General features: G+C 42.5%; 1 protein-coding gene across 2 annotated transcripts; it reads right to left on the reverse strand.

Moving 5' to 3' along the window:
* Positions 1-3784: 3784 nt before the first annotated feature.
* LOC145446988 (U5 small nuclear ribonucleoprotein 200 kDa helicase-like) lies at positions 3785-19966 on the reverse strand. Of its 2 annotated transcripts, none has more exons than XM_080325398.1 (6): positions 14547-19966; positions 12655-13016; positions 11231-11473; positions 8266-8426; positions 7177-7351; positions 3785-4016 (listed from the first exon to the last, which is right to left on the reverse strand). In XM_080325398.1, exons 1-6 carry the CDS (start codon positions 19879-19881, stop codon positions 3867-3869), a joined length of 6426 nt encoding a protein of 2141 aa, XP_080181524.1. In that variant the 5' UTR covers positions 19882-19966; the 3' UTR covers positions 3785-3866. The 2 variants fall into 2 exon arrangements, with proteins under 2 accessions (XP_080181524.1, XP_080181523.1); XM_080325397.1 differs by having other exon boundaries at positions 12655-13020; positions 14551-19965.
* Between the last annotated feature and the right edge of the window lie 855 nt (positions 19967-20821).

The raw sequence follows: 20821 nt of genomic DNA on the forward strand, positions 1-20821 counted from the left end.
GTGAACGCGGCTATTGTTGGTATTGGAATCACCGTCTACGCCGGCTCTGGGGTAATCTAATTACTCAAACATTACCATGCGAGTAATTCCTAGATTTTGCAAACTATTTTCACGCCTTTTTGTTTAAAGTACGACATTCCGCCCGCAGTCTATACCCGAAAGTACGAATCATCGCCGCGTCCATAAGAATAACGATATATCATTGTCGTACTCGCCGTAATTTGGAATATACACATTAACTAAGGATCAATCACATGACTATTTACTTGATACATATTCAACACCGGGCGAGAGATGTCTATATCCGAAAGGGCGATGTACCACCACGAGTTTCCATGCGATGTGTGAGAGATGCCTATACCTAAAAGTGCGATATGCCGCCCCCGGTTTCCATGCGACATGCGAGAGATACCTATACCTGAAAGTGTGACATGCGAACGCACCCATAAGAACACATGGCGAGTCACCAGAGACCGCGTAAGAATACATGACATGCAAATCACCGCCCCGCCTATAGCAAAAAAGGCGAGTCATGACCACGAGTATTTCAATACGAGTCACCGCCGCAGCCTATACCCGAAAGTACGAATCACGACCCCGAGTTTTCAATACGAGTCACCGCCGCAGCCTATACCCGAAAGTACGAATCACGACCGCACCCATAAGAACCCATTACGAATCACGGCCGAGAGGGGGGTCTGAAAGTACGAGTCACCACCCCGCCCATAAGCCACAACGCTAGTTCGCGACCGATCTATACTACTACTCTCGGATGGCCAAGACAGGCATTTCCTTATGACTTCGAAGAATAGTAAGCTACCATATAATGCGTGGCATTAAATATCAACCAAACAGAGTTGCAAAAACGTGAGTTGTAGAGGATTGAGCTAGATAATAAACAGACTTGCGTCGAGTCAAAACTAGTAGAATTGACTTTTGACTCGGGGCCTTTGTGACTTGGTTACAAACCAGAAACATGGTAATGTTTCATAGCTTACGACTCAAGCGCAAAATTTATCGAATACGGACTCGAAAAAAGGCTATCGGCCACCTAATTTCGTAAATTTTAGACAGAAAATAGGAAATTTCAAAATTGACGTTGTAGGAGAAGGTGTGTCGTCTGATAACCTGCTAGAGTTGTAACCTGAGACCCACGTAGTGTGTGGCTGGGTAGATATACTTAGCTCAGGGTAGTAGGCACACGTTCCTGCGTTAGTCCTGGATCTGACAACTTCAACGTGAATGCAACGACAGTATTGCCTCAGATAGATATATTGGTCGAATAGGCATCGAATATACAGTAGGATATCGCAGATGAGTCTAGTTTGTAATTGAAATGCACGAGTTGATAAATGGTAAGTCACGTGGTTGCGAGAAAAAAGATATAAGTCACGTGATATACAGATATAGGCGATGTACCATAATGATGTTGTATCTTACAAAGTGTATGAACCGTGAGAGGGCGCAGGGCGTTCCACAACGTGATCTAGCAGTAACAAAATTACCATAACAATAACCTATTGTGGCGTTCCAATTATTTGCTGCATAGCCCGAATTGTCAAGTCTAAGTCGTGGTGCAACGGGTCGTCGCTGACTTTAAATCATTGTTTGTTTTGTTTGTTTTATTCACACATACACACAGTGGCGTTTATCGCAGTGGTCTCAGTTTTGAAGTTGTATACCCGAACGACTTTCTCAGGGCCCATGCAGCAATTTAGAGCTTATTGTCTCTGGTGATCTGTATTAGAAGCGTAGCTAACCCAATATCTCGGGATTTCGGCTATACTTGAATACTTAACTCGAGAAGCTGTTCCTTGGGTGAAGTTCTTCGAAACAGATATATACTCAATACAATGGTTTATTCAGAATGTTATGCAGTAGTTTGCGTATAGACTATAGAGTCTCATAATCATAGTAAAGTAGTCTCTAACACGTGTTACATACACTTATATAGAGTCTCAAGACATCACAACAAGAAGTAGTAGTTTCTGATTCGAGACATAGCGGAATATATCATGGACGAGTGATCACAGCTGGATAGCTGCACTATGCAATAGGTGACGAGCTTCATTCATATTGATGCATACCAGCAGGCATCCAATTTTCAAGAGCATAAGCATTCGTCCACATCATGGGATGAAAATGATAGTATTGATATGGAAACGTGATGCTAATCCTCTGTTTTCTCGAACAGCACGTTTTAGAAAATAGCATGGTATGGCGCCATCTCCCATATTACGCCCGTAGTTTAGTCGAAGAACAATACGGAGAAGTTGTGTAGGCTATATATAGTAGGGTGGAGTGAAAATGACTTTTTTTTCAAATCAAAAAAGGGCTTCCTCAATCCTGACAAATGACCTAAAACTTCAATAAAAAGTGACTTCAGGGTATTAGCCCCATTTTCCAGCCGGCAACCCCCCCATTTCTGCGCGTGGGGGTAAAATGGCCCATCTCGGCAACCGCTGGTCGTAGAGTCATGATATATAGCTCAAAATCTGCGGAAGCATCATGTTTCTATCTGTCTTAAGAAGAAAGTTTTCTCTATTGTGAACACAAAATGAGTTATAGCCAAAAAATAATATATACGCACATTTTTGTTGAAATTCAGCATTTATTCTTTCGAATTGTGATCTGTCATCAGTTTTTTTTAATCTAAAAGTAACACACTGACAATACCGAATATTGGGCCCATAATACAAATATATTCACAACACAGTCCTTTTAAAATCGGTTCAAAACATCATAATGAAACACTCACATTTAACGACTTTATTGAAAATGCATTTTTGTGTCAAATGTTTTCATCAGTTTGCGAGACTTAATTTTTTGGCAATTGAGAGGCCATCTCGTCTTTCAAATCCCGAAACTTGTGCTGATGCTTATGTTACGAGCTTTACATGTCGTTCCACTGTTTGATTGTAGCATGGATGAAACAAAATCAGAGGCTACTGGCGGCATTCTTCCAACTCTGTATTAGTTAAGTGCTCAATCGCTGGAGGAAGTTGAAAACTACTTGAGTACTTCGAAAAAGTAGAAGTACTTCGTTACTGACCACCTCTGATTGACAGAGAAGACACCAAAAAGAGGCCTGAGATCAACAGGTTTTAAAACAAGACAAAGATTGGTGTTGACTTGGTTGTTCAAACGACAAACCCGCGGATGGCCCTTGGTCCTCTTTTACAATCTGCTCGACATCGCAGCTCTAAATGCATATACCGTATACTGACAAGTATATCCAGATTATAAGAGAGGACATAGTTCAAAGCGACGAGGTTTCATAACTGTAATTACTAAATGAAGATTATTATATCATTTGATTGCTCCAGTTGGTGACGTTTAAAAGTCAGTATGTACTTCAGCATTGTGGTGTTATGTGGCCCGAGTGATCTCTAGGTATCGTGCTGCACATGCACAAAAATATCTATCACATCACTGAAATGCAGGGTTGGAATTACCAATATGACGTCACGAGGTTCACGTTCGCATTGAAACAGATCATTTCCACCTTTCACATGAACCGTTCAGAGGCTCACACCATCCCTTAATTGCCTTACCGAGCCGAAGTCGACAATATATAGGTGAGAGCTAGGGTGCCGCATACCAGATTTTACGCGAAAGTCGCTATTGATATGTGTTAACATCAACGGTGATAGCTGAGTAAGTGAGTATATCCACGGGGACGGGGCCATGCATTAACGTTGATTTGAATCTATCGCCAGCAATTCGTCACGCCCATCCCTACTATGCCTCTAACTTATCCCACAATCCGTGATAGTTGAGATGCTTATTCATATTCCATACACGCTGTTTATTACTGTAATCCGGAAGCGTTGTTGAAATAAAAAGTCGGCAACAAGGGAGATGCTTTAATCCGATTCGCTTCCACTTTCTTCTACTTCAGACTGGACATCGACTTGTAGTTTGTATTCTTGGTCACATCCCATGAAGGCGTCACTCATGAAATAGAGGGTATAGGAATGGTTTCCAGCAGCTGGGGGAATAAAATCCAATTTCACCTGGAATTAGAAATGGAGTCATCAGAGTGGCGGAAAATAGGAGAGGGAAGTTTGGCATAAAAAGAACAACCCGTTTCACCTGCCTGGATTGCTAGCTGCTATCAACCCGAAGTGATCATAGTATGATATTTTAGCGAAGCAGCTTTTTCTCAATGAGCTTCTTGGAGGTACAGAACTTCAATATAAAATTGAATAGTATATTCGTATTGAAACAAACCAGGATATTTCCGGATGACACTCGTCAGGGGTAATCGTCAGCAATTAGTAGAGAATCGGAAAGAACATTGTATATCAACAATCGGATCTCGAAATATGACGTCACCAGCATGAAATGAGATCTCAAATAAGAGAGCGTTCAATGTACTATTTTAAGATGGTACACGAACTCCTTTTGCTGACAAAGCTTGGGCTGATGTATTTTGATAAACTCCAACTTCACACAGGTGATGCAAAATCTGTCGTCTCGATAATTTTTCGCACAGCCTTTTCTTCGTGGAGAATCTTATGAATTAAAAGCATCTTCTAATGTGTATTAAAAAATGTTTCATTCAATTCTGCCAATTGAACAATAAAACAGTGAAAATATGATGTTTTAGTATGTTCGCCGTATCTTCTTTTGCAACATTTAGAATGGCTTTTCAACAAACCCCAATCTTCGCTCTGAAATAAATTCATCAAAAGAGGAAAATAAAAAGACATTTTCCCCCAACGCCTTCCATATTTCAGTATATCAATTTCAACTTGCTCTGATGTACCAGTGCCATACATCACTAATGAACACAAGAGGTCCATGAATATGTAAGCGTGGGATGAGCGATTTCATGATGTAGAACAAACAGTTTTATTTTGTATTGAAGAGATCAGGGATCATTCGCAATGGTTTGTATTTTGTATTTACAAGTTACAAAACCCATTCATCTATTCCAGTGGTTCTTAACCTTGCCCACAGCGCCCCCCAGGGGGCGCTGGCGATCTTGAAGGGGGGCGGAAACGCTCAGGGGGCGATATGGGGGGCGCTGGGCTCAGGGGGGCGGTATGGGGGACGCTGGAGAAAAATGGCTTCGCAGTAGATGATGTGGTGATAGGACATATATCTTTCATGAGTATTCTGAGCAAATTAACATCGAAAACTTCGTTAGATATAGCCTTCAAAATACAAATAGGTTTAATTGTCCATGGGCGCCTAAATGACTGACACCGAATGTTCCTGTCTTGGCAATCTGAAACCCAGAAGACGAATTCCATCTTGCAGGGAAAATTATATGTCGGTGAAGAAATACCAATCTGAAATCGTGTGCGTCTTTTAGTTTAGTACGATTGGGCGAGAGGGATATTCCTGTTGGGCGATATCCCCGTTGAGTGATTCTATTTTTTTTTATATTGCAGACAGGGGGTCACGAAATAACATCATGCAACGGGTTCGCCTGCCCGAATATGTTTAATTATTAGTAACGGGCCCTACAGTTTCCAGGAAACCTCACAATGTTCGATTTAAGTTTTGATGAGTCTGCGCACACTCAACAACTCACTGCGCTGACCCTTGGACAACAGTGCGTAACGACTAAAAAAGGTAATAACTCCGGATTTGTTGTGCGCAACGTGTATTTTCTTTGCGCAGGCACCGTGTTAGCATTGCGCACGTGTGCAGCTTCGAGGGAACATTGCACCTCACTCAGCTCCATGGGTAAATGTGTTTACGTGAGCAGAGAGAGGATAAAAATTTATCTCAATTTACATGCAATTTCCGCTGATATTGACCAATTCAATCATTAATTAGTGAAAGTTTTCGCACTTCGCGTGAATAGGCGAGAATAGCTGCCTCGAGAAATGGACACCCAATGTAGATACCTAATAGGCTATCAGCAAATAGCGGACAGCCTAATGGGGGTCTGGGAGTGAAGTCCCCCGGAAGTTTGGTTTATCACCCGATGGGGGCCAGGACAAACGTTTTTTGTTTGGTGGGGGGGGGGGGGGCTGACGAAGTGCTGTTACGGCCCTGGTAACGAATAATTGTACCTGCGGGCACGCCCGAATATGTTTAATTATTAATTAAGTGCCCTGTATCTTCCCATACAACAGCTCACTCACTGCTACTGGTAAATCTGATTACGTGGGCTGAGAGGATAAAAAGTTTATAGCGACTTGTAATTACCACCTATTCATTCATGCATTATGGAAAATTTTGGTACCTAGGGCGACCAGGCCACACAAACTTTGCTGACCATCAAAATCACGATATGGGTTTCGTGGGGGCGAAGCCCCCAGAAGTTTGGTTTATCACGCTATGGGTGCGCAAGGCAATCGTTTTTAGGAGGGTTAACGAAGTGCTGTTACGGTCCTCCCTCTTACTCATTGTCTTCATTACATTCCTTACAATATGAAGTTTGGGTGGGGGGCGCTGGGGCACGATAATTTTTGAAAGGGGGCGCTGGAAGAAAAAAGGTTAAGAACCACTGATCTATTCATTCCAAATATCAGTCTTGGAACAACTAGGAAGGTAATGGTACAGATTTCTGTCATACTCATAGTCCTGGCAGGCAATTTCGACCAGATTGAAATATCATGCAACATCAAACTATGTTCAGAGATGTTGCTACATGCAGCGTGATTTATTTTAAGTGATATGATTGCATTTCAGCTAATAGCTATATGTTCCGTACGGTTAGGAAAGGAAGGTGAGTATAGCATATGATGCGCAGTGCACTTTGCACAAAAGCAACAGTTTACAATATCGTATAAAAATAAAAGATGATCGACATTTAGCCGAGGAACAACGCAAATGGCAACAGAGAAGGCACAGTCAAGATCAATTGAAACACTTTTAGTAAATCATGAAGTGTTGATATGATATGCAGTATGTTGCGAAGAGAGGAGATAGCTGAGATCTGATCAAAAAACAATGAAGAGAAGTGAAGGTAGGTAGGTACTAGGTAGGTAGGTAGGTAGGAGAGCAAAGATCCGATTGAATATTGCAATTATAGAGTAAATTCAAAGAAACCATTTCCCCAAGACAAAGCTTAGCAATCTTACAGTGACAGAAATGACAGAACAGGGTGAATACATATATGGAAATAAGGCGCTTAGTGCATACTGCACACAGCAGTTTCCATGCCTTCACCCAATCGGACAATCTCTGCATTAGATTCAACAACAGACATACCTTCGCCTTCTGTTGAAGTGTGAGCCTCTTGATCGAAATGAGACTGTTCGTTTTGGGATCACCCACGACCACCCACCAACCTTCTTCTCTCTTCTGTGGGAAGAAGGGTGCTATAACAGGCCCAGACACCTCGTCCTCTCGTTCCAGAGTAACCACAACAACAACCGGTTGACCACTGAAAAATATAATCTTTCATTCACAATGCCAAAATCTACGTGTTATGTAAACAATAGGATCATAACATCTTAATAAAAAAGACATTTCTCAGCATTATTCAATACAAGAATGCCTTTTTCAACACTAGGATGTCTCCTGGTTACCTAAACCTGTGTCAAAGATTCCATACACCAGAAGTGTGCAACTCTTTTACATGCGGGTCAAATATACAAATTGGGGAAGACCACGAGACAAATGTCTGCCTATGTTTATTCTAGTGTAATTGTACCCAAACAAAAATGGTTTTGGCAATATTTAATCTGAGGCATAATGTATTATTCAGCCGTTGCACTCAAGACTAAGACGGCGCTTTTGCCATGGCCACACTGCAAAATAAATCATACGCTTGGCCAAGATCTAATCACGGCCTATTTCGTCGCGGTGGAATCAAAGTGACGTATGTCCAGTTTTTAAATTTTGAAGGTCCATTCTTAAAACTTGAAAAAATCAAGTTTTTGAGAAATTTTCAATTTTTTTCGGTCATATCTTGGCCATGGTTATGTCTGACCCATTAATTCAACGTTAATTATGGCCAATATATGACTGAAAGAAGATGAAAACTTTAGGTAAAGTCAATTTTCTCAAAATTTATAAAATGGACATAAGTCACTTTGATTCCACTGCGACGATTTGGGAAGCTGATTACAGAAAAATCAGCACCTGCGCGAAGCTCAGAAAAAGGAAAATAACCGCCAGGTTAAAAACGGCGATTTCTAAAGTATCTCTGAACAGTGAACACGTAATTACAAAAGGTATTTGTATTAACAAGTCACAGCTGTCGATGACATTTAAAACTGAAGATATATCGCTCTAGCCAGTAACATTGATTGAGTCGAATTGCTATTAGTTTGCGAGATAGTATACACAACTCACACTCTCAAATTTTCCTGTTCCAGTACATCGTAGGTCAGCTCAATGTTGGGATAACGATTGCAGAATCTGGCTACGTCGGCCATTTGTGGATCAGTAAGTTTCAACAGAGAGTTCCGGTCCTCATCTTCCATTTCGAGGATATCAAAAACACTTTCGATGTCCTGGAAAGAAATGATTAGTTGCAGGTTTGACAGGTTGTTGTCAGTAATGACACCGCTTCAGTCATATTACATTACCAGTCATTGAAGCCATCAGTTATTTGTGACATAACAACCACTTTTGCAATTAGTTGCAATTTCTGTATTATTTACTACTCTTGATAAGAAAGTTTGCCAATTCAATCACATTAGGGATTCAAAATAATTACATGACAATAAATAGAATATGAGACTTGGCCACAGTCAAATACTCCACGATGGATGTCTTGATTTTGTACAAGGCAAATAATGATCATAATGAACGGAAAGATTAAGCACTTCTGAATGCAGACTTCCAGAATGATACAAAACAATATGTTCACATTGTTAATCATAGGCGCCGACTTAAATTTTGCGAGGTGGTGAAGTCTTGTGACGTCATAATTGTTCCATATCGATGACGTCAACGTCGCACTAAAATGTACTTTACTACATGCCGCTGGCGTTGAACCATTCGCGTGACGTTTTAATATCGGCGCTGCACTCATTAATATCGAACAATGCAGTCGCGTTATTAAATGGAATCTTAAGACGGTACGATCATTCGAAAGAGTAACTACGCTACCAATCCGTCCGATGGAATGCATCGAACAAAAATCAGAGTTCATGTCACTGAGAATCTGGAGTTGCATGACGACAGGTACCCTTGCCGATCTTCAAGTCTTCCCGTCATTCGAGCACAGGTCAAGTCAATACCAAGATTGATTCAAGTCGAGTTACCAAAAATCCCGTCATTACAGTACCCTAGTTGCGGCCCCCGAGCGGCAATGTCGAAATTGTCGGCATTGGTGACATTGACAAAATAGATACACGTCGACATTGGCGACATGTACAAATCAAAGACACCCCTAGAATTAATTCCACTTACGGGCGCATGCCGCGATCTTATCAATAGAAATCAACTGTCTACCAAATGCCTAATAGTTTAATATTCGATATCATTGTTCTCGATACGAGGGCATCTAGCAATCAAGTTCATCGGAATGTAGAGCAGGGCTGGCCAAACTTTTAAGCCAAAGGGCTACATTCGATTGACGAACTGTTGCGCGGGCCACCAGCCGCGAGAAGCGCGGAATTTTTTCAAGTTCATAGGTCAGTAATATTGTCACCTGCATAGGCGCCGACTTACGAGGTTGACCATATTTACGAGGGGGCGGCCACCTCGTACGAAATGCTCAATCGCCCTAATTCAATCCGTAATTCAACTAGTAATCAGGCGAATCGATGCGACCTCCTTAGAGACGTCTTCGTTATTTATACGCGCGTGTACCATGCGCGCAGCCAGGGGGTTCGAATCCCCCTGTTTGAAACGCGAAACCCCGTCATTTTGAAATGACCATTTTAACTCCAATATTCAGTAATCATTGTTCCGTGCGGCCAATTTGCGAGAGGCAAGTTTCTAATCAGCGCGAAGAGTCTGTGATGATATCCCGCTGAGATGGTCGCAAAATTAGGTTAGTCATTGCGGTGTGCGTGGCAATCGTCGCCAGCCTGATTTCTGCATCTCGAACAAGCCTGATTCCGCTGGCTTGAACAATCGCATCTGTAATAGGCCCAGTTCAAACTATATCATCTCTCATCTGCTTTGGCGGCTTCTGCCTGGTGTGCGCGATATCATCGTGTTGATGATTATACGGCATACTCGTGTGATAAGCTTATCAACGAGTCCGGAAGTGCTGTTAATTAGCGACTCTCTGATCGGTCGTGAACAATTAAAGACGCACGCTTATCAATGTGTCCTACGTCTTATGTAGCGTTGGCGACGATTTGCGCAAGTCAAAATGTACGAGTTTATTTGGGATATGTGCTACAATAACGCCGATTTCAGGTGGTTCCAACCATACCTCTTTTATAACTCAAGCCTACTGGACTATAACTGAAGACTAGTGGAAATCAATTACGCATGGGCGCACTAGGGTTGTTCAAAAAACCTTTTTTTTCCAAATCTCACTCGCCTAATGACAAAATCGTCAGGTTGTCTAAGAAAACGATGCACACCAAATTTGACTCAATTCCAACCAGTAGAGGCCGTGCAATCTTGAATTGAAATTTTTAATTTAATATTGAAAATTTTAAAAAAAAATTTAAATTTTTCTGTCAACCCCATGAAATTGTTGTGCTGTCTTCAAAGACGATGCAAAACAAATTTGAGTCAATTCCGACTTGTAGAAGCGGAGTTATTCGAGTTTTTCGTTGATAATTCTTGGATTATCCTTGATCCAGGGATTATCAACGAAAAACTCATTACAATTCTGCTTATACTAGTCGGAATTGAGTCAAACTTGTTTTGCATCGTCTTTGAAGACAGCACAACAATTCCATGGGGTTGACAGAAAAATTTGAAATTTTTTTTTTTAATTTTTAATAATAAATTAAAAATTTCAATTCAAGATTGAATGGCCTTTACTGGTTGGAATTGAGTCAAATTTGGTGTGCATCGTTTTCTCAGACATCCTGACGATTTAGTCACTAATCCAGTGAGATTTGGAAAAAAAGGGTTTTTTGAACAACCCTATGTTCAGTTTATGTCATGGTCATTGCACAAATACAATGCAATTGTTCTTTCACAAATAAATCAATTAGATGTGGGAAGTAGTCGTTACGATTACTTCCTATCTTTTTCGAATATAATCGATTGTGATTACGATGACTTGGAAATGCTGTAATCGCCGTAATTGATTACGATTACTAATCACGATTACCCAATGTCTGTCATAGCCACACGTCAGACATGGTGTATTCAGAAAACGGTATGCAGATTCACATACCTTAGCACTACAACGCTTTATTAAAGCGGGCCCAAAGTGCGGCAGTTGCTTGAGATAAGAGTCTTTGCTCCACATGGCTTGGGTGACCATCTGAGCAAGTTCCATTGCAGCCAGGGCCGGCGAGAGCCATCCGTTGGAAGACAGGACATCTACGCAAGCTTGGATCAGACGCAACGACTTTGTGAGAATGGACTCGGTGTCGGACTGTAATTCCGCTGGCAGCTGAAGTCTCGACAAATGAGCCTGAAATAGAATGCAAGTTCTGACTACTTGCTCTACCTATTCAATTAGGTTACTCCTTTCTTTACACCAGCCTTTTTTGAAAGGTTCAAAGTCGACTGGTTTAAGGTACTGTCCAGTAAAGAGTAGTTTTCCTACAGATTGGCATCATCATACCCAGAATATAAAGCCGGCATCAAGATAGTCGAATATAGTTTTGACATGAATGTAGGCAAAACTTATCGCACCAGATTAGTTGGTCACAAAGAGCAATATACTTTCTTGAACTACTTCCATGAGTGTATTTCATACCTATCATTATTGACTTGTGCCTTTTATATATGTTGGAAATAGCTAGTCGAGCATACATATTTACATAAAGTGGACAATTCTATGAAAAACAGTCAAGTTGCGTTCATGATCAAAAAGTTGTAACAGATAATTCGATTAGCAACCACTAAAGACAACATTCAAACTGTACAATACATCTCTTTTTCCGGAGAAGAAATGCTCATATGATGCAAGCAATTTGACCGATTTTATCAACCATCACTAAAATCTTTGACCGTGCACAAGACCGAATCCAGACACTACTCAGTGACACTCAGTATGAACACGAAAATCATGCGTAATCATGGTATCACCAGAGGCGGGTCGGATGTGGAAATCCCAATCCTTTTGAAATGCTGATTTTATCTCCAATACTTGTTAGCTCATTCACAATTCAACCATCTGTATTAATAGTGAACCTTGCCTATTAGCGAGAATCCACAGTGCCCATTTCACTATGTATTCATTTGCATGACAGGCACTCCAGATGCATGTGGTGTATTGGTGAATATGTAAGCTCAACGCTACACTGCGAACTCGCTAAAATTGATGGCACACATAGACTTGATGGTTATTTGGAAATTACATATCTTCAAGTTCTAATCATAGCTTGGAGAAGTGGAGCTTGTAAGTTCATCAAAACGAGGAAGCTTATCTGCTCCCTGTGCTATTATCGGTATTTATTCATATAGATAATATAGGCTTACATACACAGGGCAAAATTAAAGCACAGTTAACTCAATTTATTTTCGCCTGCTCAGACCTACAAGCAAGTCTTTGGTCCGACCCGGCACGGGCTCTAACTCGAGGCCTACAATACGAAAAGTGTGATCTGCCAATACACTATCTACTATCCAGTAAATATATGGCCATACCTGGAAGAGCAAATTTGTCTTGATATGAGGGTCGGTGTATCTGACGTTCTGTGGCTTGTAAGGCACTTTCTCCAGCAGTTGCTTCAAAGTGGAGTCCTCTCGGTGTCTGATGGGGATCGATTCGTATTCCGCGGCATTGCTGATGATTTCAATAAGACCTCGAATCTTGGTCTTTGCGTTGAGAGACATGCTGAACAGCTCGATGGTGGTGTAGTTGATGTAATAATAAGCTGCAATCATGGCCAAATTCAACGGCGATACGTCCATTTCGTCTTCAATCGAAATGCACTTGGACTGCTCCAGATCGGATAAAGTGCTCTCCACCAATTCAGAGAGACTATCGGATAGATGTCGGTGGGATACTCCCTGAAATGGTTTCAAGAATCTACATACCAGCCCACTTACAGAGAAAAGACATGATCTATGGAGCTATATTGTTACATCAACATCGGCAGCAAACGGAACTTAAAATAGATAGAGTCATTTTTTGGATCGATTCATTTATTTGTCACATCAGTGAAAATCTGGCCAGGATGACAACAAAGGGCCGCAAGGCCTTAGTACACAGTCACCACCTGTGTGGTGGGAATCCAACTTATTTATCTGCTTCTTAATTACTTTACACTCAAAACGTTAGCACAAATCACATTGGAATCAAAGGCGCCCCCCTATTTTAAGGACTGTAGTAAAATAAAAGGTGTAAGTGGTCGAAGTCCGGTTTCGTGTTGGGACTTCACTATTAAAAATATTTCATGTTTGAAATGCACCCGAGGACCACTCGACTAATTAATGATAACCTGCTATAACAACCATCGGGTACGGCCGACTGGCTCATACCATTTGGCTTGAGCGCGATGTTCACATCCCGATTACACCTGTGCGATTGGTAATACGGGGAAATTAATTGTACGGAGTTTTGTTATATTGCTTTTTATGACTATGAAATCAACTGAGAATGTGGTAGAGATCTTTCTTTACTCACATTAAATTTAGTACTGCACCAAGCTCTTAACTTTAACATGAATGTGGGTCACAGGCACAGCACTAAGCAGTATCATACTTGATGATACGATGAAGTAATATTCTGACTTTTTAATTTTGTAGCTCTCAAATACAAGTTATTTTGTTCAAAAAGCCTCAAAGCATCTTTAATGCACAAACGGCATCCCTCAAAAGTGGGACAGTGACTTTCCGATTTCGGCATGCTATGCGCTGCTGGATACAATACCAATAGATCGAAACATTTTGTGGAAAACAACCCAAGCTAATGTTACGGGAGTTGATAACAGGGGATTGGCAATCCAAAAATACGTCCAATTAGTTTTACATGAATTCAAATAAACCACTGCATTCACAGAAACATTTTCGGTGTTTATTTCGCGATGAGCGCAAAGAAAAACGTTGTGATTTGGGAGATTTTATCAATGTTAGTTGGCAATCAGAACTTAGGATATATGGAACTATCGTTCAACTTTATAATCATATGTCATTACTACGCCATCTACTGCGAGGCCATTTTTCATCAGCGCCCCTGAGCGTGTACGCCCAGTCAAAATTCAAATCACCCCGCAGGGTGCTAGGAGACTACGTTAAGAACAACTGATCTAGACAGAATTGCATTGTTCAATAATTCTCTACAAAGGACCCTGAAACCTATATCAAAAGAACAGCCAAAATGAAGAATTCAGATCAAAGATAAATATCACAAAGTTACCCATGATGAAAATAATCAGCACCCAATTCTACCGACCTATTGATGATTGAATTGGCCATATATGATTATGACAGACTAGAAGCTACCAGAATTTCCTTCTGAAATCTCACCCACTAATGTTCAATATTGCTACATATGTAACAATGCAATCATGCGAATACGCCAAAATTCCTATCACCAACCTGCAAGTTGTAATAGTTTGGATTTTGAGTCATTCTTCTGTACAAGAAGGTCCAAGTCATGTAATCAACGGCATCTTGCTTATTTTCAATGGTCTTTGTTACAATCTCTGCATTGAAATGGTCGTGGAGGCAATGGTCCAGGTGAGACTCGACCGGCAGTGGCTCGTACACAAACTTCTTGAAGAAATCTTTCTTCGATCCTTGACACATGATCACACACTTTCCTTCCTCGTCCTTGAGTGGCCTGTTGGCATAACCGATCATTTGCAGTGCATCAGTGACAGGGTAGTCGACGTACGCATGGATCTTGCCATTGTAGTACTGCGTGTCCATTACAATCACAAGGTGAGCCGACACGCCCAAGCCCCAACAAAGACTGCGCGACGCTACTAATATCTGTACCGCTCCAGACGCGAACAATTGCTCCACCATCTTTCGTTCCGCGTCGGTCGTGCCATCGTGGAGATACGCAACTCCGTTGGTCAGTGTCTCCTTCAATGTGTCATCGCTAACATGTTCCAGGTAGGGTTCCATGTCCCCCTCTTTGCAGTGCAAGAATTTTTGCGGCTGACCGTCGGCTGCCGCGAACGTCAGCATGTCGATGGCGGTCAGTTTGGATTGCTTTCTCGAAGTCACAAATATGATGACGGGTTTGCAAGTCGAATGCTTGATAACGGCGTTGTAGACGGGCTTTGACATACTTAACAATCTGGACTGAGCGTGTGTGATGTTGAACCCTTGAATATGGATTTCGAGGGGAACCGGTCTCACGTTCGGGTGGAAGTTGAAAGTATGAGTCGCTCCGCATCCAAGCCACTGTGCAACATCCTTGGCGTTGGCCAGAGAAGATCCCAAAGACACGATTCTGATTTGCCTCTCCAACTGAGACGAGATATATCTCATCCTAGAGCAGATCACTTCCAGTTCCGGTCCTGCTTCACCTCCCAAGAGATGGATCTCGTCAACGATGAACAAAGACACGTTTTGCACATTTTTCCTCTGCTTCCATCTTCGAGATAACACGTCCCATTTCTCCGGCGTGGCGATCACAATATTTCCCTTGGCGATCAACTTGAGATCCGTGCTGGTTTCGCCGGTCAGCAACACAACACGCTTGCCAAGGTTAACTTGAAACATTTCCTTCCAGCTTTCGTAAGTAATTTCAGCAAGGGAGTCCATCGGAGTCACATAAACGCATCTGGCGTCCGCGTTGACGCTCAGCGCGTGCAGTATGGCAAATTCAGCGCAAACCGTCTTTCCACTTCCGGTTGGGGCACCGATAAATATATTATCATCGCTGTTGTACAAGGCATTGAAGACTTGTGTTTGTATAGCATTGAAAGAGGGAAATTTGTCTTCATAAAGCGCTTCAAATTCGGGGTTTCTCAACGCCGTCACGGGAAGCGGTTGCAAATCCAGAAGTTCAGTCGGCGGCGGGTACTTTTCAGGCAGAATCAAGTGCCTGAACGACACAGGTAATTGCGTCTCAGACGACAGCCATTTATCCGAAACGATACGGATGAAATACTGAGGCGGGAGGGGCTCAAAGACAGGTATGAAAAAATTGATGATATGCTCGTCCTGGGCATATTTGCTTTTGAGAAGAAAGTACTCGTGGTGGAGAATGATCTCGCTGTCGACATCTTCGACAAATATCCAGAATGCTTCCGATTGCGAATGAGCTTTTTCGTCCCACTGAAAATCTGGAGTTACGGTGAGCTCGACACGCAAGGTCGATCTCGTGATTGGCTGGATGTGCACGGACAGCTCCATTTTAGGAAACTGATGGATGAGCTTGTGCAAAGTCTTGCCCATCTTTGGCATGCGTACGAGTTCACCGATTTCGTTATGATTCAGGTCGTAAAATCTCTCCCAAGCAAAGTTCTTCTTCTCGATCTTTTTTATCACCTCATCCGGTACTTTTTTGAACTGACGCAGCGGGGTCATAGACTGCCACATGCGTCGTTGTATCATCTTACACAAAGAAAGACACTTTTCAGTGAGCTGCGCCCAACCGCGATAGAGAACAATCTCAAAAATGGCCCGCATTAACCTTCCAGCAGACTGAGTCACGTACACCATATCGGCCATCAAAGCAAACCCTTCCAATTTCAATTGAGAAATATAGGTCTGCAATAGTACGTTAATTTTTGCGGTGGGCTCGTCGATGCCCTCTTTGACGGGTATAGGCACTCTTTCCAATAGCTTTTGCAGCTCCAATTTTTCTTCTTCCCTCACTGTGATATATCTGAACTCGGAGGAGAGCGAGAAGACGCGGAACAGCTCGATTTCACTCAGGGTCGGTTTGAGAAGTTGATTGTAAGTGGCCATGCTCTGATGGGTACAATAGTAATGGCTGGCAATGCGTCCAAGATCAGTAACTTGAAGATGGCCCGTCTTTCTGTCATACTTGACCAGATTGTTTTTGTCAAGCAAACTAGCAGCCGCATGAATCAGATCCACACGATGTTGCTGCAGAAGCGGATCGGACTTCATCGCATCGTGACTGATCGAATAAAGCGTGGGTTGACGCAACATCCTTATATACAAGTAGCTGTAGCCGAGCCAATTCACCGCGTCTTTCACGTTTTGAATGTTGCCCAACACAATCTCCGCATTTAGCATGTCGGCGAGTTTAGCGACCATTTGACTTTCCACAGGTAATTGTTGGTTGAGGAGAGACAGATAGTATTGCAGCTCGTTGTGTGAAGTAATGAGCACCCCCTCTCCTTTTGTGTCGTACTGAGGTCTGCCGGCACGTCCCATCATCTGCAAGACGTCCAAAGCGCCGAGTTCGACCCATCTTCCTTTCTCGGGGCTGTACACCTGCGTTCCTTTGATGATGACTGTGTGGGCGGGTAAGTTGACTCCCCACGCTAAAGTGGAAGTGGACACTAGAACTTGAATGTGCCTGTCGGCGAAGAGATCTTCGACCAGAGTTCTGTCGACCCTCGACATCCCCGCATGATGGATCGCAAATCCGTAGGGCAGCAAGTCTTTTAGCTCGAGGTTTTTCACTTGCTCAGACTCGGTCCTCAACACTTCCGTGGAGGCCGAGCCTTCCCTCAGAAAGTGTCCCAGCGTGTCATTTTCAAGGCACATATCCCGTATCGCGCGAGCGGTCTTTCCCGTCTCTTTTCTGGAATGCACAAATATCAGAACCTGGTTTTTTCCCGCATTGTCCACAACCTTCTCGTACACAATCTCGTTCATCACTTGGAATCTCTTGATGGCCTTCTTTTCGGTGATGCCGATGTATTGTTGTTCCAAAGGACACGGCCGGTAGCTGTTATCAAAGAAAAACAGTCCCTTGGAAGGATCTACTCTCAGGAAGGTCGCGACGTCTTCATAGTTTGGGAGAGTAGCGGACAGTCCGACCAGTCGGACGTCTTCCTGCGTCGTTTCAATTGATCGTATCGTCCGAGCAATAACAGACTCCAAAACCGGACCTCGGTCATCGTGCAACATGTGAATCTCATCCACAATCAACAATCTCACGAGTTGAGTATAGGTACGTTCTCCGCCCTTCCTGGTGACAATATCCCATTTCTCCGGAGTGCAGACGATGACTTGCGTAGCGTTAATTTCTTCCTTGCAAAGTTGATGATCCCCCGTCATCTCGCTGACTTTGATACCGTATGCGGCGAGGCGTTTACCGAAACTACCGACCATTTCTTGTACGAGAGACCGCATGGGAGCAATGTAGATGATTTTGAAATCGTCCACGTTGATTGTACCGTCCGAGTTGATGTGTTTTCCGATTTCGCGTAGCATGGTCAGAAGAGCTACATTGGTTTTGCCTGCACCGGTAGGCGCGCAGAGCAGAATGTTTTCATCGCTGCCAAGAGCCGTCTTGGAAAGTTTACTCTGAATACGATTGAGGCTTTTGAATCCTTCAAAGGCAGCCTGCGCATATTTGGGCAGGGAATCAATCGGTACGAGTTTCTCATTCTCACCAAACGATTTCGGCTTCAATGCTGGCACGTGCACTTCCTCATATCCCTTGCGTTGCTTTCGATACGACCCGTCGGGAAGTTGACATTTCTTGTTTGCCATCAAATGCGAGCCTTGTTCGAACATAATATCTTCCAAATCGACACCTTTATTTGGTTTGACTGCCGTCGCCGCCTCGTCTGTTTCCATCGCCTCCAAGTCGGCGTCCACCTTACTTTTGCGCAGTCTCTCCCTCCGTTCTTGTTCCTCTTTGATAATGTCCTCTTTCTCCGTTTCGTTCAGCTGCTGCAATATGATCGAGAGCTCCGCGTCGCTGGACATCTTGTCTTCGATCTGCTTCCTGGCAGATTCGCTCTGAGCGCTCGAAAGCAACGTGCAATATAAGATCATGTTGCGATGTTGTCTCAACACTTTAATGAAACTGAACTGGTCGGTACCTAGTAGTATAACCAGTTGATTTTCACACTGTAAATCATCCGCCGCCGTTTTTAAAATCTCCAAAACTTCCTCTGCTTTTTTCTGCGACACGATAGCGTCGTCATAGACTTTGCTCAAGTTTCTTTGCAGCCAGTATGCGTCGATATCTCTAGGATGCAAATCTCGGCTTTTCATCACGTTCACGCCACCAGTTTCGTCCGTCAAGCTGGCGGATACCACCATATTCACATCCGCCTCCTCTCTGCCTTCTTCATCGTCCATGTCTGAATCATCTTGGACTTCCCCGAATTTGTTCTCTTGGTCGTCTTCTTCCGAATCCGATTCAAACTGGACATTCACGCCGTACTTGTCATCAATGTTATCGTCTGCCGTTTCGGCATCTTTATCCGCACCGAAATCAGTAATTTTTTTACCAAGGTTGACCAAAACATAATATCTCGTGTCTTCCAAAGCACCCAGGAGAGACTGGATTTCCTTCCTTCTTTCTTTGTCCCTCAGTTTATCGTTTTTCAAAACAATGATCACCTCGTCGGCCGCACCGCACAAAATGTCTCGAGGTTGATCGCCGAGAGCAGCTTGTATGAAACTGAGCAAGATTTCATATGTTTCTCTTGTTTCTTTTGTTTTGGGTTTGTACAAAATGCTGACCATTTCGTCCATTCCCTCGGATAGCAAAGTAGCCCCTTTCAATTTCACAGACGAACGTTGGTCTTCATCTCGCTTATGCCGTTTGGCTCTCCTTTCATCCATCATCGGAGGTTTGCTTCTCTGAGCTCGATCGCCCATCTTGGACACCAAGATTTTCCCTTGCAGCGATAGAACTTCGCCGGTAGGCTCGTCGCGTGGTCTACGGTCAATGAGAGAACGATCGGCTTGCAATACAAGATTAGAGTTGGCTTTGTACTCGTACTGCAACGAGCGGGCTGATGCGTCAGCCATTCTGATTGAACAGTTCGCAAGTCAGTCCGTGGTAATTAAAAATATTGATCCTAGGAAGATAAAGTAGCAGCCAGATATTACATGTAGTAATGGTATGTAAAACGTAATTTCTCTACCATGCACAGAAAGCCTAGGCCGAAGTACGAATATAAGTATAATTTTATAAATCTCGTTAGAGTTCAATATTGACTTTGGACGTCACAATGTTCCAAATGTTGTACAACACTCGGACCAGGTGTATATGAAAGCTAAGCAGACTTTTCAAATATTTTATTATGGTGCATATTAACAGTACAATTTACCTACATTTGGCACATTACGGTACATATTATTGATATTAACAGTACAATTTACCTACACTACAAAAAAAATTAGACAAATTTGGTCTCAAATGTAAGACATGAGGGTGATTTGGTCTGATTTTCAGCAATTTCAGTCTTACTGATGAAGTGAGGTCTTAAAATTAAGACTGATTCAGCTTTTTAAGACAATATAAAATTGTCACAATCATTCGGTCTTAAAAGTCAGACCAATAAAGCGCATCTTTCAAGACATATTGCGCTTATCGAGACAGTTTTTGATTCATCCGTTTTTTTCGTCTTGTTTTTAAGACGAATTTCGTTAATCAAGAAATAGCATGGTTTGTGATCTTAAAAATGAGACCGGAAAGTTGACATGGGCCAAGAGCATAAGACATAACTAGCTCTTTGAGACAGTTTTTGATGTGTCAGTATTTTTGGTCTTGTTTTTAAGACGGATTTCGCTAATCAAGAAACGGCATTGTTTGTGGTCTTAAAAATGAGACCGGGAAGTTGACATAGGCCAAGAGCATAAAATGAGACAAATTTGGTCTTAAATCGATTAGGCTATTTAGAAAACAAAAGTCTTAAAGACCAGATTGTCTAACCAAGTACTTTCTGTCTCAAAACTAAGACCCAAC

The sequence above is a fragment of the Botryllus schlosseri genome, chromosome 9 (genome assembly GCF_051294905.1).
Source record: "Botryllus schlosseri isolate E-star chromosome 9, Bs_hap1, whole genome shotgun sequence".
Lineage (NCBI taxonomy): Eukaryota > Metazoa > Chordata > Ascidiacea > Stolidobranchia > Styelidae > Botryllus > Botryllus schlosseri.